The following is a 21,521-nucleotide window of genomic DNA, read 5'->3' on the forward strand; positions in this document are numbered from 1 at the left end:
TGGATACCATGCAGACAAACAGACAAATATATCCTTTCACGGGAGTCGCTTTTCTGGCCGTTTGTTTAACGTAGATAGGTCCAGCATAATCGATCCCAACCTTCGAGAATGGTGGAGCCACGTTGATGCGACATGAAGGTAGGTCGCCCATGAACTGGTTGGCTAGTCTTGGGTTCATTTTGAAGCAGGTAATACAGTTTCGTGTCACCAAACGCACGGTCGATCTCGCGTTCATTAACCAATACTTTTGCCTAAGCGCGGCAATCACACAGTTAGGCCCAGCGTGTAGCTTCTCTCTGTGAATGTCGGCTATCAGTGCCCGCGTGACCGGATGCTTATTCGGTAGAATCCATTGATGTCTTGCATCGTCGGAAAGAGAAGAGTGTCGAATTCTGCCACCAACGCGCAGGATGTCGTCGCTGTCGAGATACGGATTAAGGTTTCCAATTCGCTTACATGGTTTACCGTGCCGGATGCGGTCAATTTCATCGGGTAGCTCTTGCCTTTGAATCGATCGTATGATTCGTTTAGTCGCTTCTCGTAACTCGTTAATTGATGGATGCTTGGTAAGATTCCTGTGTTCAGGTTTGGACCTGGTATTAGAACAAAAACGTATAACGTAAGCCACAACTCTTTGCATTTTACGAAATGAGTTCGTTTTTTCAAAAATCGGGAGGGTTCCATCTTGAACCGCTACATTAGCAATCGTCTGTGGCTTAAGCTCTGGAATTTCGCTTTCATTCATCGCTTCTGGTGTTTCTTCTATATACTCAGCCTTTCGAAGAAATGATGGTCCGTTCCACCACAAACTGCTTTTTGACAAGGCTGCTGAAGTCATTCCACGCGACACTATATCAGCAGGGTTGTCAGCTGACCGCACGTATTTCCACACAAAGTTGCCTTGGGATTTTATCTCCGAGACTCGCTTTGACGAATATCTGTAGTTTGTCGAGAGACTTGTTAATCCAAGCTAGTACCACTTGACTATCGCTCCAAAGAACTACGGGAATATGCTCCAATTCCATCGCAGAAATAACTTTGCTTGCCAGTCGATGTAACTGCAATGGCTGCATTGGTTCTTTCCTGGGAATTGTAAGCGGTGTAATTGGGCACACCTTTGATTTACTCGTTACCAAACTCATAGTTGCAGTGCCGTCAGCATGCAAGGACCGTATGTAGATACATGCGTCGGAAAATCCGTGAATTTCAATCGTAACTGCGCCATCCACAAACACCCGTCTAGGGATCCGAAATTGCCCGTCTGAAGGTAAAGCAGCTAAAAATGTCTTCCACAGTTGCGCAAGATCTTCATCCACCTTATCGTCCCAGTCCAACTTCCGCTTCCAAACTTCTTGCATTAGAATTTTCGCAAGAACAATAACGGGAGATAGCAATCCAAGAGGATCAAACAGTCTTGCTATCATTGATAGAATCTGACGCTTTGTTGGGTTTGCTGTAGTACAATCTGGCTGTGAAATGAAGATAAGCATGTCATCATTGGGATCCCACATCAGTCCTAATGCTTTGATCACTTCATTTGCGACAGTGCCTTCGATGTTTACCAACTTGTCCAAATCTTCATTAGGAAGATGCTTTAGAAAATGACTGTCGTTAGCTGCCCATTTGTGTAAGTGAAATCCGCCGAGTTTGAGAAGAGAAATCAGCTCCTTCTGAAGATTCATAACTTCCTCTAGATCATCTCCACCAAACAGCAAACACCAAAAAGCCTTTCTTACCACTTCAGCAGCTCGAGGGTGTGATCTCTCCTCATCTCGCGCTAATTGATCCAGAGCTCTTATGGCCAAGAACGGAGCGGCTGCCATTCCGTATGTGACGGTTTGCAATTCCAATACTCGAATCGGATCCTTTTGAGACTTTCGCCAGAATATTCGTTGCAGTGGAGTGTGGCAACTTGCAATCAGTATTTGCCGATACATTTTCTCAATGTCGGCGCTTAGAACGTATCGATGCTTCCGAAACATCAGGATGATCATTTGCAGATCTGGCTGGATTGTTGGACCAACCATCATCTCATCGTTTAAAGACTTTCCAAAAACTTTCGCTGACGCGTCAAACACAACACGGCACTTTGTTGTAGTGTTCGATGGTCTAAGTACCGCATGGTGGGGCAGATACCATTTAAGGATGCCTTCGGAATCCTGTTCCTCATTTATCTCTTTACAGTGTCCCAGATGTTCATACTCCTCCATGAATTGGTCATACTGTTCCTTTACTTCTGGCTGCTTGAATAATTTAGACTCCATTGCGTGAAATCGTCTTAATGCCATCTGACGCGAATCGCTTAGCTGTTTACAGGTTTCCCGCAAAGGCAGTTGAACTACATATCGACCTTCGGAGGTACGACGGAATGTAGACTGAAAATGGGCATCGCACTCTTCAGCCTCGGATGGTACGTTTTGTTCTATATCCACACTCTCCAATTTCCAGAAACGCTGAATTTGTTCACTCAATTGATCTGACGACGATATTGCGGTGTGTGAGAAAGCGACAGATCCAGATATCAATTCGCCAGTGATTTTTCCTCCAACAAGCCATCCAAATTGTGAGTCCAGGAGAATCGGAAGGTTCTCTGATAGTTTGACTCGTCCGGGCTTCATCAGGTCGTTGAACCACTCCATCCCGATCAATAAATCCACTTGACCAGGTTTGTAGAATGTGGGTCTGCCAAGAGTATCCCAGACGGAATGTTCCACGAAGCAATATCGATTTCAAAAGTCGGCAAAATTCCGGTGATCTTACGAGAAACCAAGCAATCCAATTCTATTTTGAAGCTGCTATACCTGGAGAAGACTCGAATCCATGCCTTATGTCGTACGTTGGACTTGATGTTGCTAACCCCGGTGATTGATATATTCGCTTCTTCCTTCTGCAGTCCTAGCTTGTTGGCCATTGACTCTGAGATGAAATTAATCTGCGAGCCGCTATCTAGGAGTGCTCGACATGTATGCGGCTGCCCATGCTTATCCAAGACAATCACTTGTGCTGTGAGAAGCAACACCTGCTGCGCTGGGTTCCCACACGTATTAGAGTATGCGGCAGTGACTTCGTTAGTGTTTGATGAACCTTCTTCTGGATTTACTGTTGTTTTGTCGATGAATGCTGTTGCTGATGCACAGGAACTTGCTGTATTTTACCCATGTCCGATGAACGAGATCCTTCTCCATGAAGTAGAGTGTGGTGTTTTCGCTGACACTTTGAACACGATTTCGATGAAGGACAATTTACTCCACGATGGCCTCGCCTTAAGCAGTTGAAACAAACCTGCTTGTCACGCACTAGTTTAAGCCGGTCTTGGATCGTTAATTCGTAGAACTTAGGGCACTTGAAAGCAAAATGATCACCATCACAGAACTCACAGCTAATTGACACGGTTGCTGTATTCACTCGCGAATTCGATTGCTTATTCGACACTGGTTTCCCTTTAAGCGACGTTTGGTTTGACTGTTTTTGATTGCTATTGACAGTGGACAACTGGCATCTTTCAAGAATGGAAATGCGATTTTTCAAAAATGCTATTGTGTCATCATAGCTTGGAAGTTCCCCATGTTCCATAGTAGATTCCCATGCTCTCTTGCTCTCGTTGTCTAGAGCATTGGTAAGGATGTGTACGATAATCAATTCGGACACTCCAGTAAAGTCTTGCCCCAAAAATTTTAAATTTTCGACGTGACCCACACAAGTATCGACCAGGTTTCGAAGTTCACAATGACCCTCTTTGAACAATCTTTTAATATTTAGCAGCCCAGAAATATGAAGATCAACCATGCGCCTTTTATCCTCGAACCTCTCTTCTAGTATTTCCCATGCACGGTCGTAATTACCATCAGATATGGTTTTCGCATCAATGAGACCGGCAGCATTCCCAATCAATGATTTTTCTAAATGGTAGAGCTTTATTCGCGGCGGTTCATTCGACTTGTCCACCACATCCTTAAACATAATTTTAAACTTCTCCCACTGCTCGTATTTACCATCAAAGGTAGGGATGGCACGAGGAAGCGATTGCTGTATAACCAACGGTTGCTGAATTGCATGTTGGTTAACAGAAGTTTGAGAGTTGGGCGTGGTAGAATTCTCGAGCCAGGTTTCGAGAAAAACTGATACTATTTCGTGTACTGTTTCAAATTCCTCGTACTTACTATTTTGATCCTCTCTCATTTCCGGCGCCACCACCGCCACGATTCGTTCGTGGTAGTTGTGAAATTCGTTGTATGCAGCCTCCAGTCTCTTCATGTACACCTTCACTTGTGGCAGCGTAAGCGCTGTTGCCTCCATCTTCTCAATGTGTTCTTCATGCGAGTGATCTTCCTTTTGACAATCCTCGAAGATTCACCAGAGTATCATAGTCTTCCATTTCAACACTATCACGGCCAGCGGCACCGCCAGTGCCTCCCGCCGCACCACCAGTTGTTTTTAGAGGAGTTCTTTTCATTGTTTTTTTTTGTTTTACTTTGTTTCACCAATTCACAGTATTTTCACTTTTCCAACTTGCACTGTCTTTTTCCACCTTTATTTTTGCTTCCAACTAGCCAACCCACTCACTCGAATCCAGGGCACACATTGATGGCAGTAATCGATGACCAAATCCAATATCCAAAAAAAGTTCCAATCCGGTTCGCACGGACCAAATGTTGCGTAACCAAGCAGTGGACTGTAAAACTGCTGCTAGCAAAGCGAACGATGATAAACTAATCCATGTAGCGGGTTGCTAATTATCCACCAGGTGGCAGCCGTGCCACTAGCGAAGGGCGTGCGTGCCCACGCAGCAATTCCTTTGCGGCCCAGGTGCCGAGAGCGATGCGATGCGAGCGAAGAAAATTATTCTTAATTAACTCAGGTCCTAACAAGGACCGATTTCAGGAACGCCAAAAACTGCACCGCGGACCAAGTGAGGGATCAGCCAGAATGGAAGCAACACAAAAGTTTTAACTGAACATTTTTATTCCTCTTTGTTACAAATGGTTTTCTTCTCTTCTTCTTCTTGTTATGATGATTACTGTACGATGAATCGAAACGAACTGACGAACTGACACGCGATGGAGCTCTCGTTATATACTCGCACTGTCTGACTTGTCGAACGCAGCATACTACTTAGGGGCGTGGCTTATGATGGTTGGTGTTGTTGCTTGTAGTGATGTTTCCTCCGATTCCACTTCAGTGCGCTGACGCGGAACTGAACATCAACAATTACCAAATATTGCTTGTACCACTATGGGTACACTGTTCCTTTAGTGGCAGTAAAAAATAATTTTGGTTCCCATAGTGGTGTATCCATTGGTTTCTTATGAGACTTGCCACTATTGGTATAGTTGCACCACTATAGGTGCAAGGGAGCCAATTTTGTTAAGGAAAATCATTGTTTTCAATAGTTTTTCAAGCGAAATCTTAAGATAAGTTGCATTTAACATGATATTTAAAGCACAACGCATCAACTGAAACCATCGTAAAGTGTATAAATATGATAAATCTCATTAAAACCCCACTAGCTCCACTATTGGTGCTACCTCCACTAAGGGTACGGTTACCCTAATTATTCAGCAGACGTTTCATAACTGCAAGTCATTGAACTGCAATGCTTTTTGACTGCAATTCGATAGTTGCAACAGTTTTGCAGTTATCGGACAAAGCGATGTCAAACAAAGTCGATGATAACTGCATTGTGCTGCACAATCAGGTGCACTTCTATTGCATCTGACGTCGACTGACAACCGTTTGATGTCTAGAATGCGTTGCAGTCATCGAATGGCATTCGCTAACTGAAACGTAAACATTTTGCAGTTATTTAACGACTAGTGTATTGTCCATAAGAAATTCTTGGGAAATTCCATAGGCTGAAAGCAAAATACGGCCGAACTGGTATTTTGACCAAAAAAGTCGTTTTCCCTAACAGGTCGTTTGGTTGAAATAATTATTTGGCCGAATAGGTCATCAGCCCGAAATTCCGTTTCGCCGAAATGGTCGTTTGACAGAATGGGTAATTTAGCCGAAAATGTTGTTTGGCTCAACGAGTCACATGGCCAAATGTAAATTACTGAACGTATATCCGAAACTGCTATTAGGTCGAAAATGGTTTGTCCGCAAATGTTGTTTGGCCGAAAACGACATATAAAAAAACGACATAAATGACATAAAGGGACATTCGACCCGAACTGGTAGTTTGGCCGAAAAAATCGTTAGACCGAATAGTTCATTTTTGACCGAAAATGCCGTTTGGTGCAGTCGTTTGGCAGAAAAAGCCAATTGGCCCGAAAATGTCCTTTCTGCAAAACAACCCTTTCGGCCAAACGGCATTTTCTGTCAAATGACCTATTCGGGTAACGACTTCTTACAAAATTTAATTCTTACCAAACTGCATTTTTGGTCAAATGAGTATTTCAAAGTTTTTTTTTAAATTTACATTTTTTACATTTTGAATAATCTTTCGCGGAAGCTTTGAAGCATTTTTGAAAATTCCAGGAAGTCAAATATTCCGAAGAATTTTCTGTTTTAACGTTGGCTATGCCAAACTAGTCATCTTAATTAATCTAGATTGAGAAAATCAACGTTATAAAGCATATTTTGTGTAAATTTTGAAGAGTACTCAAAAGAAACTTTCCGCGGATATTCGGAATATTTTTCTGTAGAAATTTGGAACAACTTCTGATGACTTCAACAACAATATCCTGATAAGATTCTCATGTAAATTTCGAAGTTTTTTTTTTGCTGAAATTCCAAACAGCTTCCGTTGGGTAATCCAAAGAGCTCCACTTGGTATTTCCAAAGAATTCTCGAAACCCCAAAAAAAATTCTCAGTACTTTATGCGAGTTTTTTCTTAGTTTTTGCGTAGAGTTTTTAGAAATTTCAATAACTTTCAAGATAATCATTGGTATTTTTACGAAAAATTCTCTGGTGTTTCAATGAGATGTTGTACACGCAGAGAAATATTGTTTAAACTCAATGATATTATGTATAAAAACAACAAAAATAATTATTGTTCCACGGCTAATAATTTTATTTGTTGAATTCAACAATAAATCAGATTTGATTAGACAAAAAATATTGTTGTTTCTACAATGTTCCAAAACAGCATTCAAAATAAAAATTGTTGAATTTACAATATTTTTTTTGTTTGTACAAAACATATTTTTAAATCAAAAAAGAAAGTTTTCGCTTTTAACAATATTTTTTCTTAAATTCAAAAATTTATTTTAAATGTTATATAAAATTTCTTGTGATTATCAATTGTTTTATTTTTGGTTAGGCTTCGTGTGAAAAATATAACCACAATAATTATATTTGTATTTTTTTCAAATATTTACTTCACAAACTAGTTTATAATATACTGTATTAATTTATACTGGATTGCAGTAGAAACAACAATACAAAATTTGAATTGAATATATTTTACATAGTTATTATTTTAAAAATAAAATATTTGAGTTTAAAAAATATTTCAATAATTTTATTTTTTAGTTCAAAAAGGCAGATTTTCTCTGCGTGTATGGATCAATCAGGAAATTTTACGGACTTCTTCAAAATTAAATCGGCGTGGAGAATTATAGATTAGCGGCGTGACAAATTTTAAACGGCGACGCGCCGATGCAAAAATGTAGGCGGCGGCGGCGTGCCAAAAACTGTCGGCGGCGGCCCACACCTCTACTCTAAAGGCATGTATAAACCTCTTAGGTTACTATTGGCTTTTCATTGAGTCCAATTGTCTTGGTGGACCAATTCTTCTGAAATCCAGAATGATTTGGAGAATTTAGAACATGCGGTTTGAATACTTCTAGATCGTAAATCATGCGAATAACCTCTAAGAGCCTGTATGGTCTCCATGGGTTGCTATTGGCTTTGTATCGAGGACAAGTGTCCTTGGTAGACCAATTTGTCTGAACTCCTGAATGATTTAAAGAATTAAGAACATCTGGCTTGAACATATCTAGATCGTAAAAAAAGGTCTCTAAGAGCATGTGTTAACCCCATGGGTTACTATTGGCTTTGTATCGAGCCCAGTTGTCTTTTTTTTTCTTCCTAAGCAAAGGAGGGGGAATCTGCTCAACAGACATCTTGGGTTGTCCAGGAAGTGCGGGGTTAGGGACCACCTCCAACAGCAAACGAGGGAGGCAGGACTACATCCCCGACCCGCTACACCGTTTCCATTGCCGCCAAGCCCATCGTCCCTTCGGTACAACCAGAAAGTAATGCTTCAAAGGGGAGCCAGTGCACAACACACCCTCGAGGTTAGCTGCGTGTCCTTGCAGCATCGAACATAGTGACTCGCATTTTTAGAAGAACACCTTGGTATCGTGCCAGCGCATTGCCGGCTTTTCAGGCGGCCTTACCACGCCCTATGTCCTCGGAAGGTAGGAAGGGTCGACTTCGCGCCTGGTTCCCTCTGCACGACTGGTATCAAGAATGATGATGCCGCGTGCACCCCAAATTGACCTCTCTGCGATAGGGTCTATTCGCCAACACACAGAGGGACTTGCCGACGCGGTGCCTACGCCTGCCCCAGCCTTGACTAGGACCCCTTTCCATCCTCGGGCTCGGAATCCGCCCGGTTGACCGACGCCGCGAAAGCGACGATACCATGTTGTTCATCGCGCGGCCACTTGTTCGATAAAAGGATCGAGTTCGATCACAGGGCACCAATATGACCCACGAAGCCGACTCCGAACCCTTGGACCACCTCTTATTTGCGCCTGAACTTGAGTCCACGCGCCACTTTCTGTGTAGCTCCGAGACGATTTGGACGATAGCCGATAAAACGTGTTTGCTGTTTACAGCATTGCTGGAACAAATCATCAGACAATTGGGAGGGTTCGTGCAGCATTGTGCCTTATGTCCCTCCAATCCGCAGCGTCGGCAGAGCTTGCTTCTGTCAGGGCCTTTGCAGTCCCATTGCTTGTGCCCCGGTTCCAGACACTTGAAGCAAACTTCGGGTTGCTCGTATATGCTCACAGGGCACACCGACCATCACACCTTGACGCTCCCTAACTTGACTACCTTGGAGGCGTCCGCTGCAGATAGCCGAACCAGTGCTACCTGCGTCCCTGCCGGACCTCTCCGTAGCCGAACGGCTGCGGTGGGCGTCTCCACTTCAAACTGTCGCCATCAAGACGTCCGAGTACTTAGCCTCGTCCGTCGTGATGACTAGGGCATCGCCCCTGGAGCGATTGGCGCCTACCCTAGACTTCTTGCTACCCTCATTCGCCTGGGCCTTCTTTTCGGCCCTTGATGTCTTCGGCTTCCTCTTGTTCTTTACCAGGGTCCAGGAGGCGTCATCCCCCTCTATTTCCCTGGTCTGGTGCGGCTGAGAGCTCTCAGCCTGCCGTAACCCGTTACCACCGTCTTTCCTGGGTGGACGAACCTTTCCAGGTCCTTCCTCCCCCGGTTTTGGAGGTACCTGGCCGGGGTTCAGCTTCCCAGCCCCACTACCCTTGTTCGGGGTAGTAGGGGAGACTGGGTAGACTTGATCCCCTTTCCTGATTTCCGATGTATCACAGCCAAAAATAAATAAACATACGCGATTTCCACACAGACTCTCTAAGAAATATAGTATTTAACTTTACTGATGTATGACAGTCCTTAAATTATTGTTGTTATTGACACACAATCGATTTTTTAGAGTGCTGTCAAAAATCCACTTTTAAAATATTCGGGGGGGGGGGGGCTTTGATAAAATTAGAAAGGTGCTCTCAGATTTTTTTTAAATATTTTTACTTCAAAATACGCCAATTTTTGAATTGCTGTGCTTATACATGAACGATTTTTGTTATTTAATTCGACAGCACACTCAATTTTTAAATTTGGGGAGACTTGATCCCTTTCTATGTTATCTACGCAATAAATATTTTTTCTTGCCAACACTTCATCAAATCAGTCAAATCTACAAAAAATTAGAAGCCTGAGAACAGATTTATATTTTTTGAATTTTTTCGCCAAATTTTTGTATGGGTGACTAATGTAGGATCAAGTGTCAGGCAATACCATATTGAGGCAATAACTTCAAATCCAAATATCCTAAAACTTTGATGGAATGTTGACATTTTCATCAGTACAAATCATTAAGCACATTTATGGCTTTGTGCTGTGAGAAATCGAAAGCATTTGGTCATTGTTATAAAAAGTTATTCAAATTTTACGTGACCAATAAAAAAATCTTTTGGGAGGTCAAAACCTACAAACCGCCCTGCAGAATAAATAAGGTTGTCAATCCATAAAATAACTCACCGCATAAAGGTCATTTGTCTAGAGGATATATACTAAAAAATACGCTAGAACAAAACTACTTTAGTTCTCGATAAAACAGGGGGTGATCAAGTCTCCCCGGGGATCAAGTCTACCCACCTTCCCTTAACCCTCCGCGTTTTAGAGCGGCCCCCAGGGAGCTCATCCCCTGCAGACTGTCTCCCTCGTTTTTGTGTCTGCTCCGTTGGAGCATTTTACCCCCTCACTCTAGCTGATGTCAGAAGGACAACAGTGCCCAGGCAGCACGACCAGCTAAGTACAAAACGCTTAGCTGGCGGTCGATTGTCATCCGAACATTCGTGGAAGCATGAGATTGGAACTTGTGAGGACCAGAGCTGTGTAGGTCGTGCCTTCCCAGATGTCAACTCACCATTTCGCAGCCCACAGTCTTGGTGGACCAATTCGTCTGAACTCCAGAATAATTTGGATAACTTAGGACATCCTGTTTGGACATATATAGACTGTAAATGATACACATGGCCTATAACGGCCTGTATGGGTTGTTATTGGATTGATATCGAGCCCAGTTGTTTTGGTAGACCAATTCGTCTGAACTCCAGAATGTTTTAGAGAACTTAGAACATCTGGTTTGAACATATATAGATCGTGAATCATGCGCATGGCCTCTAAGGACCTGTATGGGTTATTATTGGCTTGATATCGAGCCCAGTAATCTTGAAAGATCAATTCGTCTGAACTCTAGAATGATTTAGAGAAATTAGAACATCCGGTTTGGACATATCTAGACCGTTAATGATACATATGGCCTCTAAGGGCACCATAGGTTGCTATTGGTTTCATACCAAGCGTAGGGTATCCAATCATGGCGGGTTTCAGATGAGCCGTCAAAACAAAATTGATTTATTTCATTAAAGGGACATGTTAGAACTGCGATTTCTAGTTTATATGGAAGTTTAGTTCATTATCTTTCTAAAAACATCATGGGTGCACATATTTATGCTTAGTTTCATTGAAAAAACTTAATAATTACATAACTTTGATTCGTACCATGGTTTGAACTACACTGTTCATGGTTTGAACTAAATTCGTACCATGGTTTGAACTACTGCAGCAGCCAGCAGCTCATAAATATAACACTAATCACATGCATGAAACGCTGAGGAAATCTATAGAAAAGCAAATTTGTTTTACTATTCAGCTCGCATTAGATTAGTAACTCGAAACGTGTGAAAATCGTCAAAATTATCGATATGAAAATTGCGATTTTTTCATATTGGAAATGTAAACAAAATGCTCCAGCTAGGCGCATGCAGCGCTCCTAGCGGACAGCAGCAGAACATGACTGCATTTACAAGTTCAAACCATGGTACGAATTTAGTTCAAACCATGATCAGTTTTTACCTTGTATAAATGTTACTACAGTCAAACCTCCATGAGTGGAGTGGCGAGCTACGTAATTTGCGCAATCGGCTCAGGAAAGCGCGTAGACGATATTTTCGGCAAAGATGCGAAGATCTAAAGGCGGTTGTGTGGGAATTAGAGCGTCAATTCAACTCTTTGAAACAATCTTGCTTCAGGTCTTACGTTCACGTTTCAATGAAGTCAAAACGAACCCAGAGCGTATTTGGAAGTACATGCAACAATGGACTTCGACCGGCGGAATCCCTCAGAACTTGTTCTACAAGGATACCACATCAGTTTCATCGATCGATTCTGCAAACTTATTCTCGTCTTTCTTTCGAAACGTGACAAGTAATAACTCACCACCTTTTTTTCTGAACAGTACTTGAGCAGTTTACCGGAATATAATCTGAACATACCAATTGTTTCTTTTGCGGTAGAAGAGGTGCATAGAAAGCTCCTAAACATTGAAACGTTGAAAGGCCCTGGCTCTGACAATCTTCAAACCTCAACCATGCTTCATCAAGGGATGCTGCTCTTCGTTGGCTTTACCTACTACGCTGCTTTTCAACCGTTATTTAAGTGAGGCGCGTTTTCCAAACTTATGGAAGATGGCTGCAGTAACTCCAATCCATAAAGCCGGAGACGTACTGCCTGCCGAAGATCATGGAAAGTATGTTGTTGGACATCATATATCCATCTATACGCCATATCATCGTAGATGAACAGCACGGGTTTGTTAAGAAACGTTCCACAACAACAAATGTCATGACATACGTGTCCTTTCTGTTAAACAAAACTGAGAAACGTGAGCAGGTGGACGCTATCTACGTCGACTTCTCTGAAGCTTTCGACCGCTTACTAGCTGGATTCAATCGTACCTGGCTGATCGTAGAGCATATGTTAAAATTGGCTCAGCATTTTCGGTGCCTTTCTCTGTACACTCCGGGGTCCCTCAGGGTAGCCATATAGGGCCACTACTGTTTGTGCTATTCGTCAAGATCTGCCCTCCATTTTCAAATCATGTAAAGTAATGTATGCAGATGACCTTAAAAATATACCGAGTAGTGACATCCCTACTGGACTGCTGTGCTCTTCAGATGGACATGGATGCTTTGATTGGCTGGTGCGTAACAAATGGCATGGAAGTAAACGTCAAAAAATGCAACGTGATCACCTTCTCTCGCTTACTTACTTACTCTCCAATCAATTTTCAATATTCGATGGGGAATATCATTCTGGAACGAGATGCGGTCATCAAGGGCTTGGGTATTTCACTTGATAGCAAGCTAAGATTTTCTGAGCACATCGCAATTGCTACTGCCAAAGCGTTTGCTATTTTGGGATTGATAAGGCGTAACACGAGGACCTTCACCGACGTTTATTGCCTCAAATCTTTATACGTTTCGCTTGTTCGAAGTATTTTGGAATATGGTGTTACTATCTGGGCCCTGTATCATGCCTTGCAAATCGCTCGTCTGGAACGAGTCCAGAAAGTTTACATGCGATATGCACTTCGGCACCTTCCTTCGCGCACACGTTAATTTCTTCCACCGTACCAACAACAATGTGCCTTTGATTTCTTTCGTCGTGCAGCGCATCGGACTCTTTATGGACAAAATAATCTGCTAGATGTGTGTTGTCAACGTTTCAATAATGTGTACCACTTGTTATTTTACTATGTCAAAAAATGTGTTTAGATCTAAGATTAATATTTAAGTTTCCAGTCTGTGCGATTTTTTTATATTTTCGAAGACTCAAACAAATAAATAAAAACATGTTAGGAAGGTTCAAGCCCACTTTTACTACACTAACCTATTCTTTCTGTCGAGAAAAAAGTGTAATCAACTTCACCGCATGCAAGCAATACAAAGCGAGTTGCCTTTGTAGGTGCCTACGACCATCGTCGTACGTGGATGGATGATGCTCTGTCTGAATGCTGATATTTACGGCGCTGTAAGGATTACCGGTTGGTGATTTATCAACTACAGTCCGCTTCCTTCTGGTCGCCTAGCGAAACTCCGGTGCCATTTAACTTGAAAGCACAGGAAATGGGGTGGCTCATTTTGCCCCGTATGTTTGTATTACCCCTCCCGCTCCTATAAAAACAATTATCGCAGCAATATTTATTGGAAGCTTCGAAGTCATCTGTATTTTTTATGCTATCCCCTGTTTCTATCGAATGCTACATCCAACCACACAAATTATGTTCTTACGTTCATGCGTTTCATTCATGACTCGAATACAAGCACAATCAGCTGATGCTGTGCACACTTTTGTGTTGGTCCGTTCTTTAATTTTGTTTTGTTGAGTGCGACTGATTCGGTAACAGAGCTGTAAAACTGTTTTTATTAATTTACCAATATTTTATTTCTTGTGTGCTGTATTGGTGACTTGTGGGTGAGTATCGATATCGTGGATCGAGTCCATTTCCATTTAGCTATAAATAACCAACCAGTTATATCAGCAAAGTTGCAGATGTGCGAGTTTTATGAAAATTTTCCAATTTGCAGCGCGTAGCAAGAATGAGCGCACTGACTCGTATTCTGTTGAGGCGTAGTGGTCGTAGTGCGATCATCGACAGCAGTTCCACTTATAATAGTCCTACTTATCATTTCGCGACTGATAACAAACAGTCTCATTCGACTATTGACTCCGGCAGAAGGTGAGATACCCTTTTCAAAGCTACGGATAGTACTACCGAATAATTAACAAATCCAATCTAATAGATATTTCTCCAAGTCAGCGCCAAGCAGCATGAAGTTTGTGCAGTTTAAAACCGGCTCCGGGAGCAATCAACGATTGGGCGTACTATCGGAGGATGGTAGTAAAATTAGCGACATCAGCGAAGGCTTCGCCGGTGATTTGATCCAACTGATCAAGTCTGGAACTTCTTTGGATGCCGTGAAGACAAAATTAAGTGGTGCCAAGCAGGTTGCGGCCGGAGATGTTACTCTGCTATCACCGGTAACCAATCCGCAGAAGATTCTATGCGTCGGATTGAACTATCGCGGACACTGTGAGGAACAGAATAAACCTATTCCGAAGGAACCGATGTTCTTCAGCAAATATGCCTCCACGATTGTAGGGCCTTTTGATGGGGTGGTGGCGCATAAAATTACAGATGTGAGTACTTGGTTCGAACGAAACACAAATATTTCTAATCGGTCGTTTTAAATTTCTTTATAATACAGCAAATCGATTGGGAAGTTGAGCTGGCGGTGGTCATTGGAAAGGAAGCCAAGCACGTGTCCAAAGCAAATGCGTTGGACTACGTATTTGGATACACAGTAGCGCAGGACATTTCCGCTCGCGATTGGCAAAAGACACGCAACGGCGGACAGTTTCTAATCGGCAAATCAATGGATACGTTTTGTCCACTTGGTCCGGCGGTAGTTCACAAGTCCCTCATTAAGGATCCGCACAATTTGGTAATCAAATGTGATGTAAATGGCGTTGAGAAGCAGAAGGGCAGCACGAGCGAGTTGGTTTTCAGGATTGATGATATTATCGAACGGGTTACGCAGTAGGTTCTTCCAATGTGCATGTCAAGGTGTTGGATTCTAAAGCTTGCTGCATTTCAGATCAATCACTTTACTGCCAGGGGACGTCATCCTCACCGGAACGCCGGCTGGCGTAGGAATGCATCGCAGCCCACCGGAGTTTCTGAAACCGGGTGATGTCATCGACAGCGAGATCGAATCGATTGGAAAAATCCAAAATAAGGTTCTCGCAGACCAATAAAACTACTTGTTGTCGTTCTAAATTGGAATTGAATAAATTTTTATTGATTGTTGTCTATTAAAGCAAACCTACGAACGATTCCAAATTATTGCTTCAATATTTCAATGGTTTACGCTTGGTCTCGCGAAATTCCTCCCTCGTGTGGTACGGCGTGTACGGATCGTCGATGTAGAACCGAGGTCTCTTCCAGTACTTTGTGACCATCTTGTCCAGCAGCGTCGCCTGTTGAGAATTTACCAGCACGTGCTGCCTCAGACGGCGCTTCCGATTTGGTGACTTTTTCCACATGTGCTTATGGCGACCGGCTTTGGTGCGGATCCATCCGCCCCAATCCAACCGTTTGAATCGCTTGATAACCGGCTTAACGCTCTTTCGTTTGCCCTTACTCATGGAAAATTTGATAACCGTGCGAGCTGGTTGCAGAGGCTGCGCTGCATTTGCGACCGGAGTTGCGCTCAAAATGTTAGATGGCTGGGTCTGGGCAGTAACCGTGAAGGGAGTACGATGTTGGCCAGTGGCATTTCCGATGCGCATGAGGGTAGAAAAGCTGCGAGTTAGGTCACCAATATTGTTGATCGGTTTCGGGGTGACAGACAACAATCGACTGGCACACGACGGGCGAACCGCATTTCTCGCCGCTGAAAGTCAAAGAATGAAATCCAAGAAAATTCGGAAACTTGTAAACTTACCTAAGCAGACAATTGTCCGTAACATGATAAACTAATTTTATGTCGCAGAATTTTTAGAGAAATTTCAATAAAACATCACGAATGCCTCTATCCGACCCGAATAATTTTGACAAACAGTCACATAATCGTTCAACCAACACTCCAGCGAAAAAAAAAAACATTTGTGCTTCACTTCCTCTTTATTCTTTTCACTCAGCTGTGTAGACTTTTTGACGTTCTTTTCTTATGCATGTGCGTTTGTTTATGGTATTCTCGTGTCTTTGAGGCTAAAAACAAGTGAATTAATTGACCAGAAAATTAGAGGAAAGTGCATAAAATATATCAATATAATGGCTCAAGGCAAACTTAAAGTTAAAACAAAAGTCCCAGTCAACAATAAGAAACCTAATAAAAAGGGAAGCGCCTTCAGTAAACGAAAAAGTAAGTACAGTTTTTGCGTTTTAGTTTGTGTCAAATGTGACTCAAGAGCTACCGTAAGTCGAGGTTAAACTATATCCAATATGTTTTACCTGGCACGAAACAGGACTTCGCGTTTTGTGTGTGTGGGACTTTTGTATTAAAAAAAAACGACTGCTCGCAGATTTCATTAGATCAAAATATGACATTTAGGGGTGCCTCTAATCGATAAATAATTACTTAATAATTACTCATGATTCCATTTTCCCATAAATTCCATTGGAAGTCTACTTTGTATAAGATCAACTCTTCCTGTACGTAATTTTGCTTGATTAAATAAAAACGAATACCTTGGAATCACCGAAACATTATTTTTAGCTTTTTAGTCATAGTTATGAAAAATCAATGCGAATTCAATATAATATGTTGAATATTCATAATCAATAAATGTATATTCTAATTATTCCATCCATATTTCTAGGTGCCCCCATCCAGTCTAAAAAGCACAAATTCCAAGAGGCCCATAAACTCAAACAAGTGGTGAGCAAAGCTGTGAACCAGCAAAATGAGGATAACATCAGAAAGTTGGCGTACGAAGGGCAAAAAAAATTAAGCCAAGCACAACAAGCCGTGCTTGACCATCACAAACGGCAGACGGAAGCTCAAGAAGCAGGCACATCTAAAAGCTAATCATAATTGTTTCTGGATTGGGAAAGGTTTTCACAAGTGTTAAATTCAAATACAATTACAAATAAATCGCAAATTTTTATTGTTTATCCTAATAGCATTAGATGCATTGAATAACGGTTAAATATAACAAACAATGTTTTGAAACGCATAAGCAGAAACACAAAAGATGCGTAAGTACAATTTTAATCACTTTCACTACTCTTTTTCTTTTTCGTTCCCTCCTCCTCGCCATCATCGTCATCCAAGCTTTTGATATCTATCAGCACTTTGCCTGTACACTGTTTCTGCTGAATAAATTCCACTGCCTTCTGAACACTCTTCAGCAGAAACACTTTACTAATGTACCCGGAGACCATCTTCTGCGATTTCAATTCGATTGTATCGGAAATCATCTGCCGGTAGATATCTTCACCGGGGTACTCGTAAAGATCTATATGCACCAAATTATCGATCAGTTTGGCAGCATTCGCTTGATCCTGTTCAGTGCGAACTTTCTTTTTGGGCAACTCGTACTCTGGCTTCGAAGCTTTCAATTTCTTTTGGCTGTGGAATGGATCCACTGAAAACATCTGGCCTTCCTTCGGATCGACACTGTAAGAGAAATTTACTTTAAATCGCGCCCAATACCACATCAGCTGATGAACACTCACAAATCTGCCAACAAATGGAGCAACCCTTTTCCCACGGCGTCGTATGCTACTTTTGCTTTCTTGTCTCCTAATGCATCGGCTATATCCTTGTACAATTTCGTATAGTTTTTGCCGATACTAACAGTCTTGTAAGCTCCTTTCTCTCTCACCAAATCCGAGCTGCTCTCGGTGTCACAAATGGCAATGACCTTTGCCTTGTATACTGCCACGGCCAAATCAATTGCAGCCAGTCCCATCCCCGCCGGCCCTGCTGTTATCAACACCAAATCATTTTCCTGCAATTGGCAATGCATCGCGAATGCCATCAAAGCTGTCCCATGCCCGTAAGGCATCACAGTCATTTCCTTCAGAGGAACTTCCCTCGGCACTTGCCAGACGTCTCGATTCTTAACAACCACTTCCTCAATCAACCCTCCATTCGGATCCTGGAGGTCGTTCATGGCCACCACCCGATCGCCGCGTTTCAAAAAGTTGGGATTGCTTTTCCCAATCTCCACAACCTCGCCGGAAATCTCATGACCAGGGATGAAGGGAAGCGGCACCACTAGTTCGGGGTGTTTTCCGGTGATGATTTGCACATCCGTTGAGTTGAGACTGCAGTAATGCACTTTGATTCGCACCTACCAATAAAGCATTAATTGAGAAACAGAATACATACCCACTGCCAGATTATATGCATGATTACCTCATCATCCTTGAGCTGTTCGATTCGCTTTACTGATTCTAGCACCAGCGGCTTACCAATCTCACGCAAAACGGCTGCTCTATGCGATTGCCTTAAGATGATCGACGCATTCCTTCGCACTAGATTACTGCCGGCTTTGGTGAAAGTCAACACTAATGAACTAAACATGTCGGACTATTTAAACGTTTTACATTAAGTAGATATGTAAAATTGTATTGAATTTGAGTATTCCATTCAAAAAATTACATACAATTCGTTTGAATAACACAAAATACCGGATAAAACTGTCAGCTGTCAAAACAATATTTTCATGCGGTGACATTCGAAAACGTGTTTCACTTCCTTCAAATGGTTTGTTATGCGTTTGTTGAGAAGAGTCAGCGTGTTTCCCTTCCTTTACTTGTTCTATCCGCATGTGGAGACTTTTCTGCGTTTGCAGAATCCAGTACCCAGAGGCCGCAACTCGCATCGTCGCCATCGTCGCCTGCCGCCAGCGAAAAAATTAATCGTTTCGTGTACGGAATTGGATTCAGTGAAATAACGCCGCAAAACTACCTTTGATCCGCCTCAAAATGGACATCCGCCCGAGTCACACGATTTACATCAATAATCTTAATGAGAAAATTAAAAAAGAAGAATTGAAAAAGTCGCTTTACGCCATCTTCTCCCAGTTTGGTCAGATTCTCGATATTGTCGCTCTGAAAACGCTGAAGATGCGGGGTCAAGCATTTATAATCTTCAAGGAGATCGGAAGCTCCACCAATGCGATGCGAACGATGCAAGGATTTCCTTTCTACGATAAACCGATGCGCATCAATTACTCCAAAACCGACAGTGACGTGATCGCCAAAATGAAGGGCACCTTTAAAGAGCGACCGAAGAAAGCTAGAGCCCCCAAGCCGGTTCACCAGGAGGACAAGAAATCCAAGAAGCAGAAGAATACTGACGCTGGTGCTGCGGCAAACAATTCTGCCACGGCGGAACAACCCCCTAACCAGATTCTTTTCCTCACCAACCTGCCGGAGGAAACCAACGAGATGATGCTGTCCATGTTGTTCAATCAGTTCCCGGGCTTCAAGGAAGTGCGTCTGGTGCCTAACCGGCACGATATCGCTTTCGTGGAGTTTGCGACTGAGCTGCAGAGCGGTGCTGCCCGGGAGGCCCTGCAGGGTTTCAAGATTACACCGACGCACGCGATGAAAATCTCGTTCGCCAAGAAGTAGGGCGACCTTAGGGCAATAGGATTTTTAATTTTACCGGATCTGGTATGTATGCAACTCGGAACCGTGCATTATGGAATCAATAAACCATGCAAAAAGCATTGCACTCCGCTTTCATGGTTTGTGGGCGCGGTTGGGCGATGGCTTCTTTTTGTGAAGTACTTTTTTTGAGATTTCATTTTATATCACATTCTCTTTTCAGATAACGTTATACCTGTCCTTCAGCTCGTATTTGCACCATATTCAAATATCCATTCACGCTGTTCGCGGTGTTATTATTCAATGATTGTAGGTTGAAATCTTTGCTGCGTTCACCTTGGCCTAGGCGATCTCGCATTGTAAATTGGGGTTTTGAAATAGCATTCATACTTTGTATCATTGTCAACTTATTCAAACCTTTATTCAAATTAAAAAAAAAACGTTTTCATCAGAGAAAATAGGGTAGGCTACATTGGGTTCGATTCCTACTGCGTACTGGGAATATTCCACTAGTCCGCTAGGTTTTGTGTGAATGTCGCATCCGTTGTCTAATACTAGGTGTAAAGTGTTATCTATTCCGTTCATTTAAGGCTCACTCGCCGTATCCAGCTTAATAGAGCTGATATTCATTTAATACTACCCTTTTTATTTCCTACATTTTTTAAACATTCTCAACAATATTCATCTGGCCCGCGTTAAGGGAACACTGGTCCGAATTAGATGCGTTGCCTTTTATCTCTGTCCACTCGTCATTCTTTTGTGGTCGTTCTTCTGCTGTTGATGTATTAGGTACATAGCTTTCCAATGTTGCTTATCGGCGGAAGTCTATCTGACTGAACGGCTCGTCGTGTGAGGAAAGTAGGGACGTTGCTGCTGTAGTTTTGCTGATCGATGCTTGACACTTTTCATTCAGGTGTGCGGTTAGATTACATCGGCGGGATATTTTAGACTGATTACAATAGGTTATGATTGTAGGTAGTGTATAATCTCATTGTAATGAATGGCGTAAAGCAGTGATTCCCAAAGTGCGGCCCTCTAAGACTTTTGCTTTTCCTAAAGTTTTTCATTACTGTACGATTGTTCCGCGAATAAAGACGTAGGGGGAATGACGACTTTGGCAGGTTTTGTTCTATTATTGTCAGGGGGGTTTTTTATGACTGATTATGCTCAAATTTGGCCTAAACATTCTTTGCGTATCAAAGAATATTGTGGCCAAATTTCATAAAATTTGGTCGACAAAAAACCCCCTGCCAATAATAGAACAAAACCTGCCAAAGCCGTCTTTTCCCCTAGTTAAAAGTGCTTCGTGTTGATGTTCCTTTATTTCGCATGGTGTTTGTGTACCTCTGCTTTGTGTCCGGCCAACAGCTAACAAAATACTAACAAACACTGGGAAGCAGACGATCATCCATTACAGCAATTGTAGTTCAATGGAGTTCAATGGGGCCCTCCTTAGCCATGCGGTAAGACGCGCGGCTACAAAGCAAGACCATGCTGAGGGTGGCTGGGTTCGATTCCCGGTGCCGGTCTAGATAATTTTCGGATTGGAAATTGTCTCGACTTCCCTGGGCATAAAAGTATCATCGTGCTAGCCTCATGATATACGAATGCAAAAATGGTAACCTGGCTAAGAAACCTCGCAGTTAAACACTGTGGAAGTGCTTAATGAACACTAAGCTGCTCTGTCTCAGTGTGGGATGTAATGCCAAGAAGAAGAAGAAGTTCAATGTAGTACACCCGATTCTTTTTTTACACGGGGGATGCGTTCCGTGTAAAAAAAGTTTTCAGTTCAAAATTCAAAAATCCGTGTAAACTTTGCAAAAATTTTGTATGAAGTTTTTTTTACACGGTCGT

The 21,521-nt window shown here is 42.4% G+C and overlaps 5 protein-coding genes across 6 annotated transcripts; 3 read left to right on the top strand and 2 right to left on the bottom strand.

The window, feature by feature from the left end:
- The first annotated feature begins 13,864 nt into the window (after positions 1-13,864).
- Positions 13,865-15,425, top strand: LOC134226660 (fumarylacetoacetate hydrolase domain-containing protein 2-like). Of its 2 annotated transcripts, XM_062707569.1 has the most exons (5): positions 13,865-14,014; positions 14,128-14,279; positions 14,344-14,740; positions 14,809-15,140; positions 15,199-15,425. In XM_062707569.1, the coding sequence occupies exons 2-5, from the start codon at positions 14,140-14,142 to the stop codon at positions 15,356-15,358; spliced, it is 1,029 nt and encodes a 342-aa protein (XP_062563553.1). In that variant the 5' UTR covers positions 13,865-14,014; positions 14,128-14,139; the 3' UTR covers positions 15,359-15,425. The 2 variants fall into 2 exon arrangements, with proteins under 2 accessions (XP_062563553.1, XP_062563554.1); XM_062707570.1 differs by lacking the exon at positions 13,865-14,014 and having other exon boundaries at positions 14,105-14,279.
- On the bottom strand, positions 15,374-16,206 carry LOC134226662 (large ribosomal subunit protein bL35m). The gene is made up of 2 exons (XM_062707573.1): positions 16,048-16,206; positions 15,374-15,996 (listed from the first exon to the last, which is right to left on the bottom strand). The coding sequence occupies exons 1-2, from the start codon at positions 16,070-16,072 to the stop codon at positions 15,452-15,454; spliced, it is 570 nt and encodes a 189-aa protein (XP_062563557.1). The 5' UTR covers positions 16,073-16,206; the 3' UTR covers positions 15,374-15,451.
- Positions 16,207-16,250: 44 nt separating this feature from the next.
- LOC134226663 (uncharacterized) lies at positions 16,251-17,225 on the top strand. Its single transcript, XM_062707574.1, has 2 exons — positions 16,251-16,467; positions 16,925-17,225. The coding sequence occupies exons 1-2, from the start codon at positions 16,377-16,379 to the stop codon at positions 17,131-17,133; spliced, it is 300 nt and encodes a 99-aa protein (XP_062563558.1). The 5' UTR covers positions 16,251-16,376; the 3' UTR covers positions 17,134-17,225.
- On the bottom strand, positions 17,189-18,776 carry LOC134226659 (quinone oxidoreductase-like protein 2 homolog). Its single transcript, XM_062707568.1, has 3 exons — positions 18,469-18,776; positions 17,784-18,403; positions 17,189-17,724 (listed from the first exon to the last, which is right to left on the bottom strand). The coding sequence occupies exons 1-3, from the start codon at positions 18,634-18,636 to the stop codon at positions 17,316-17,318; spliced, it is 1,197 nt and encodes a 398-aa protein (XP_062563552.1). The 5' UTR covers positions 18,637-18,776; the 3' UTR covers positions 17,189-17,315.
- A 131-nt stretch (positions 18,777-18,907) lies between these two features.
- On the top strand, positions 18,908-19,849 carry LOC134226661 (U1 small nuclear ribonucleoprotein A). The gene has a single exon (XM_062707572.1). The coding sequence runs from the start codon at positions 19,041-19,043 to the stop codon at positions 19,689-19,691; it is 651 nt and encodes a 216-aa protein (XP_062563556.1). The 5' UTR covers positions 18,908-19,040; the 3' UTR covers positions 19,692-19,849.
- Positions 19,850-21,521: the final 1,672 nt, after the last annotated feature.

This window comes from Armigeres subalbatus, chromosome 3, assembly GCF_024139115.2.
Source record: "Armigeres subalbatus isolate Guangzhou_Male chromosome 3, GZ_Asu_2, whole genome shotgun sequence".
NCBI classification, from domain to species: domain Eukaryota; kingdom Metazoa; phylum Arthropoda; class Insecta; order Diptera; family Culicidae; genus Armigeres; species Armigeres subalbatus.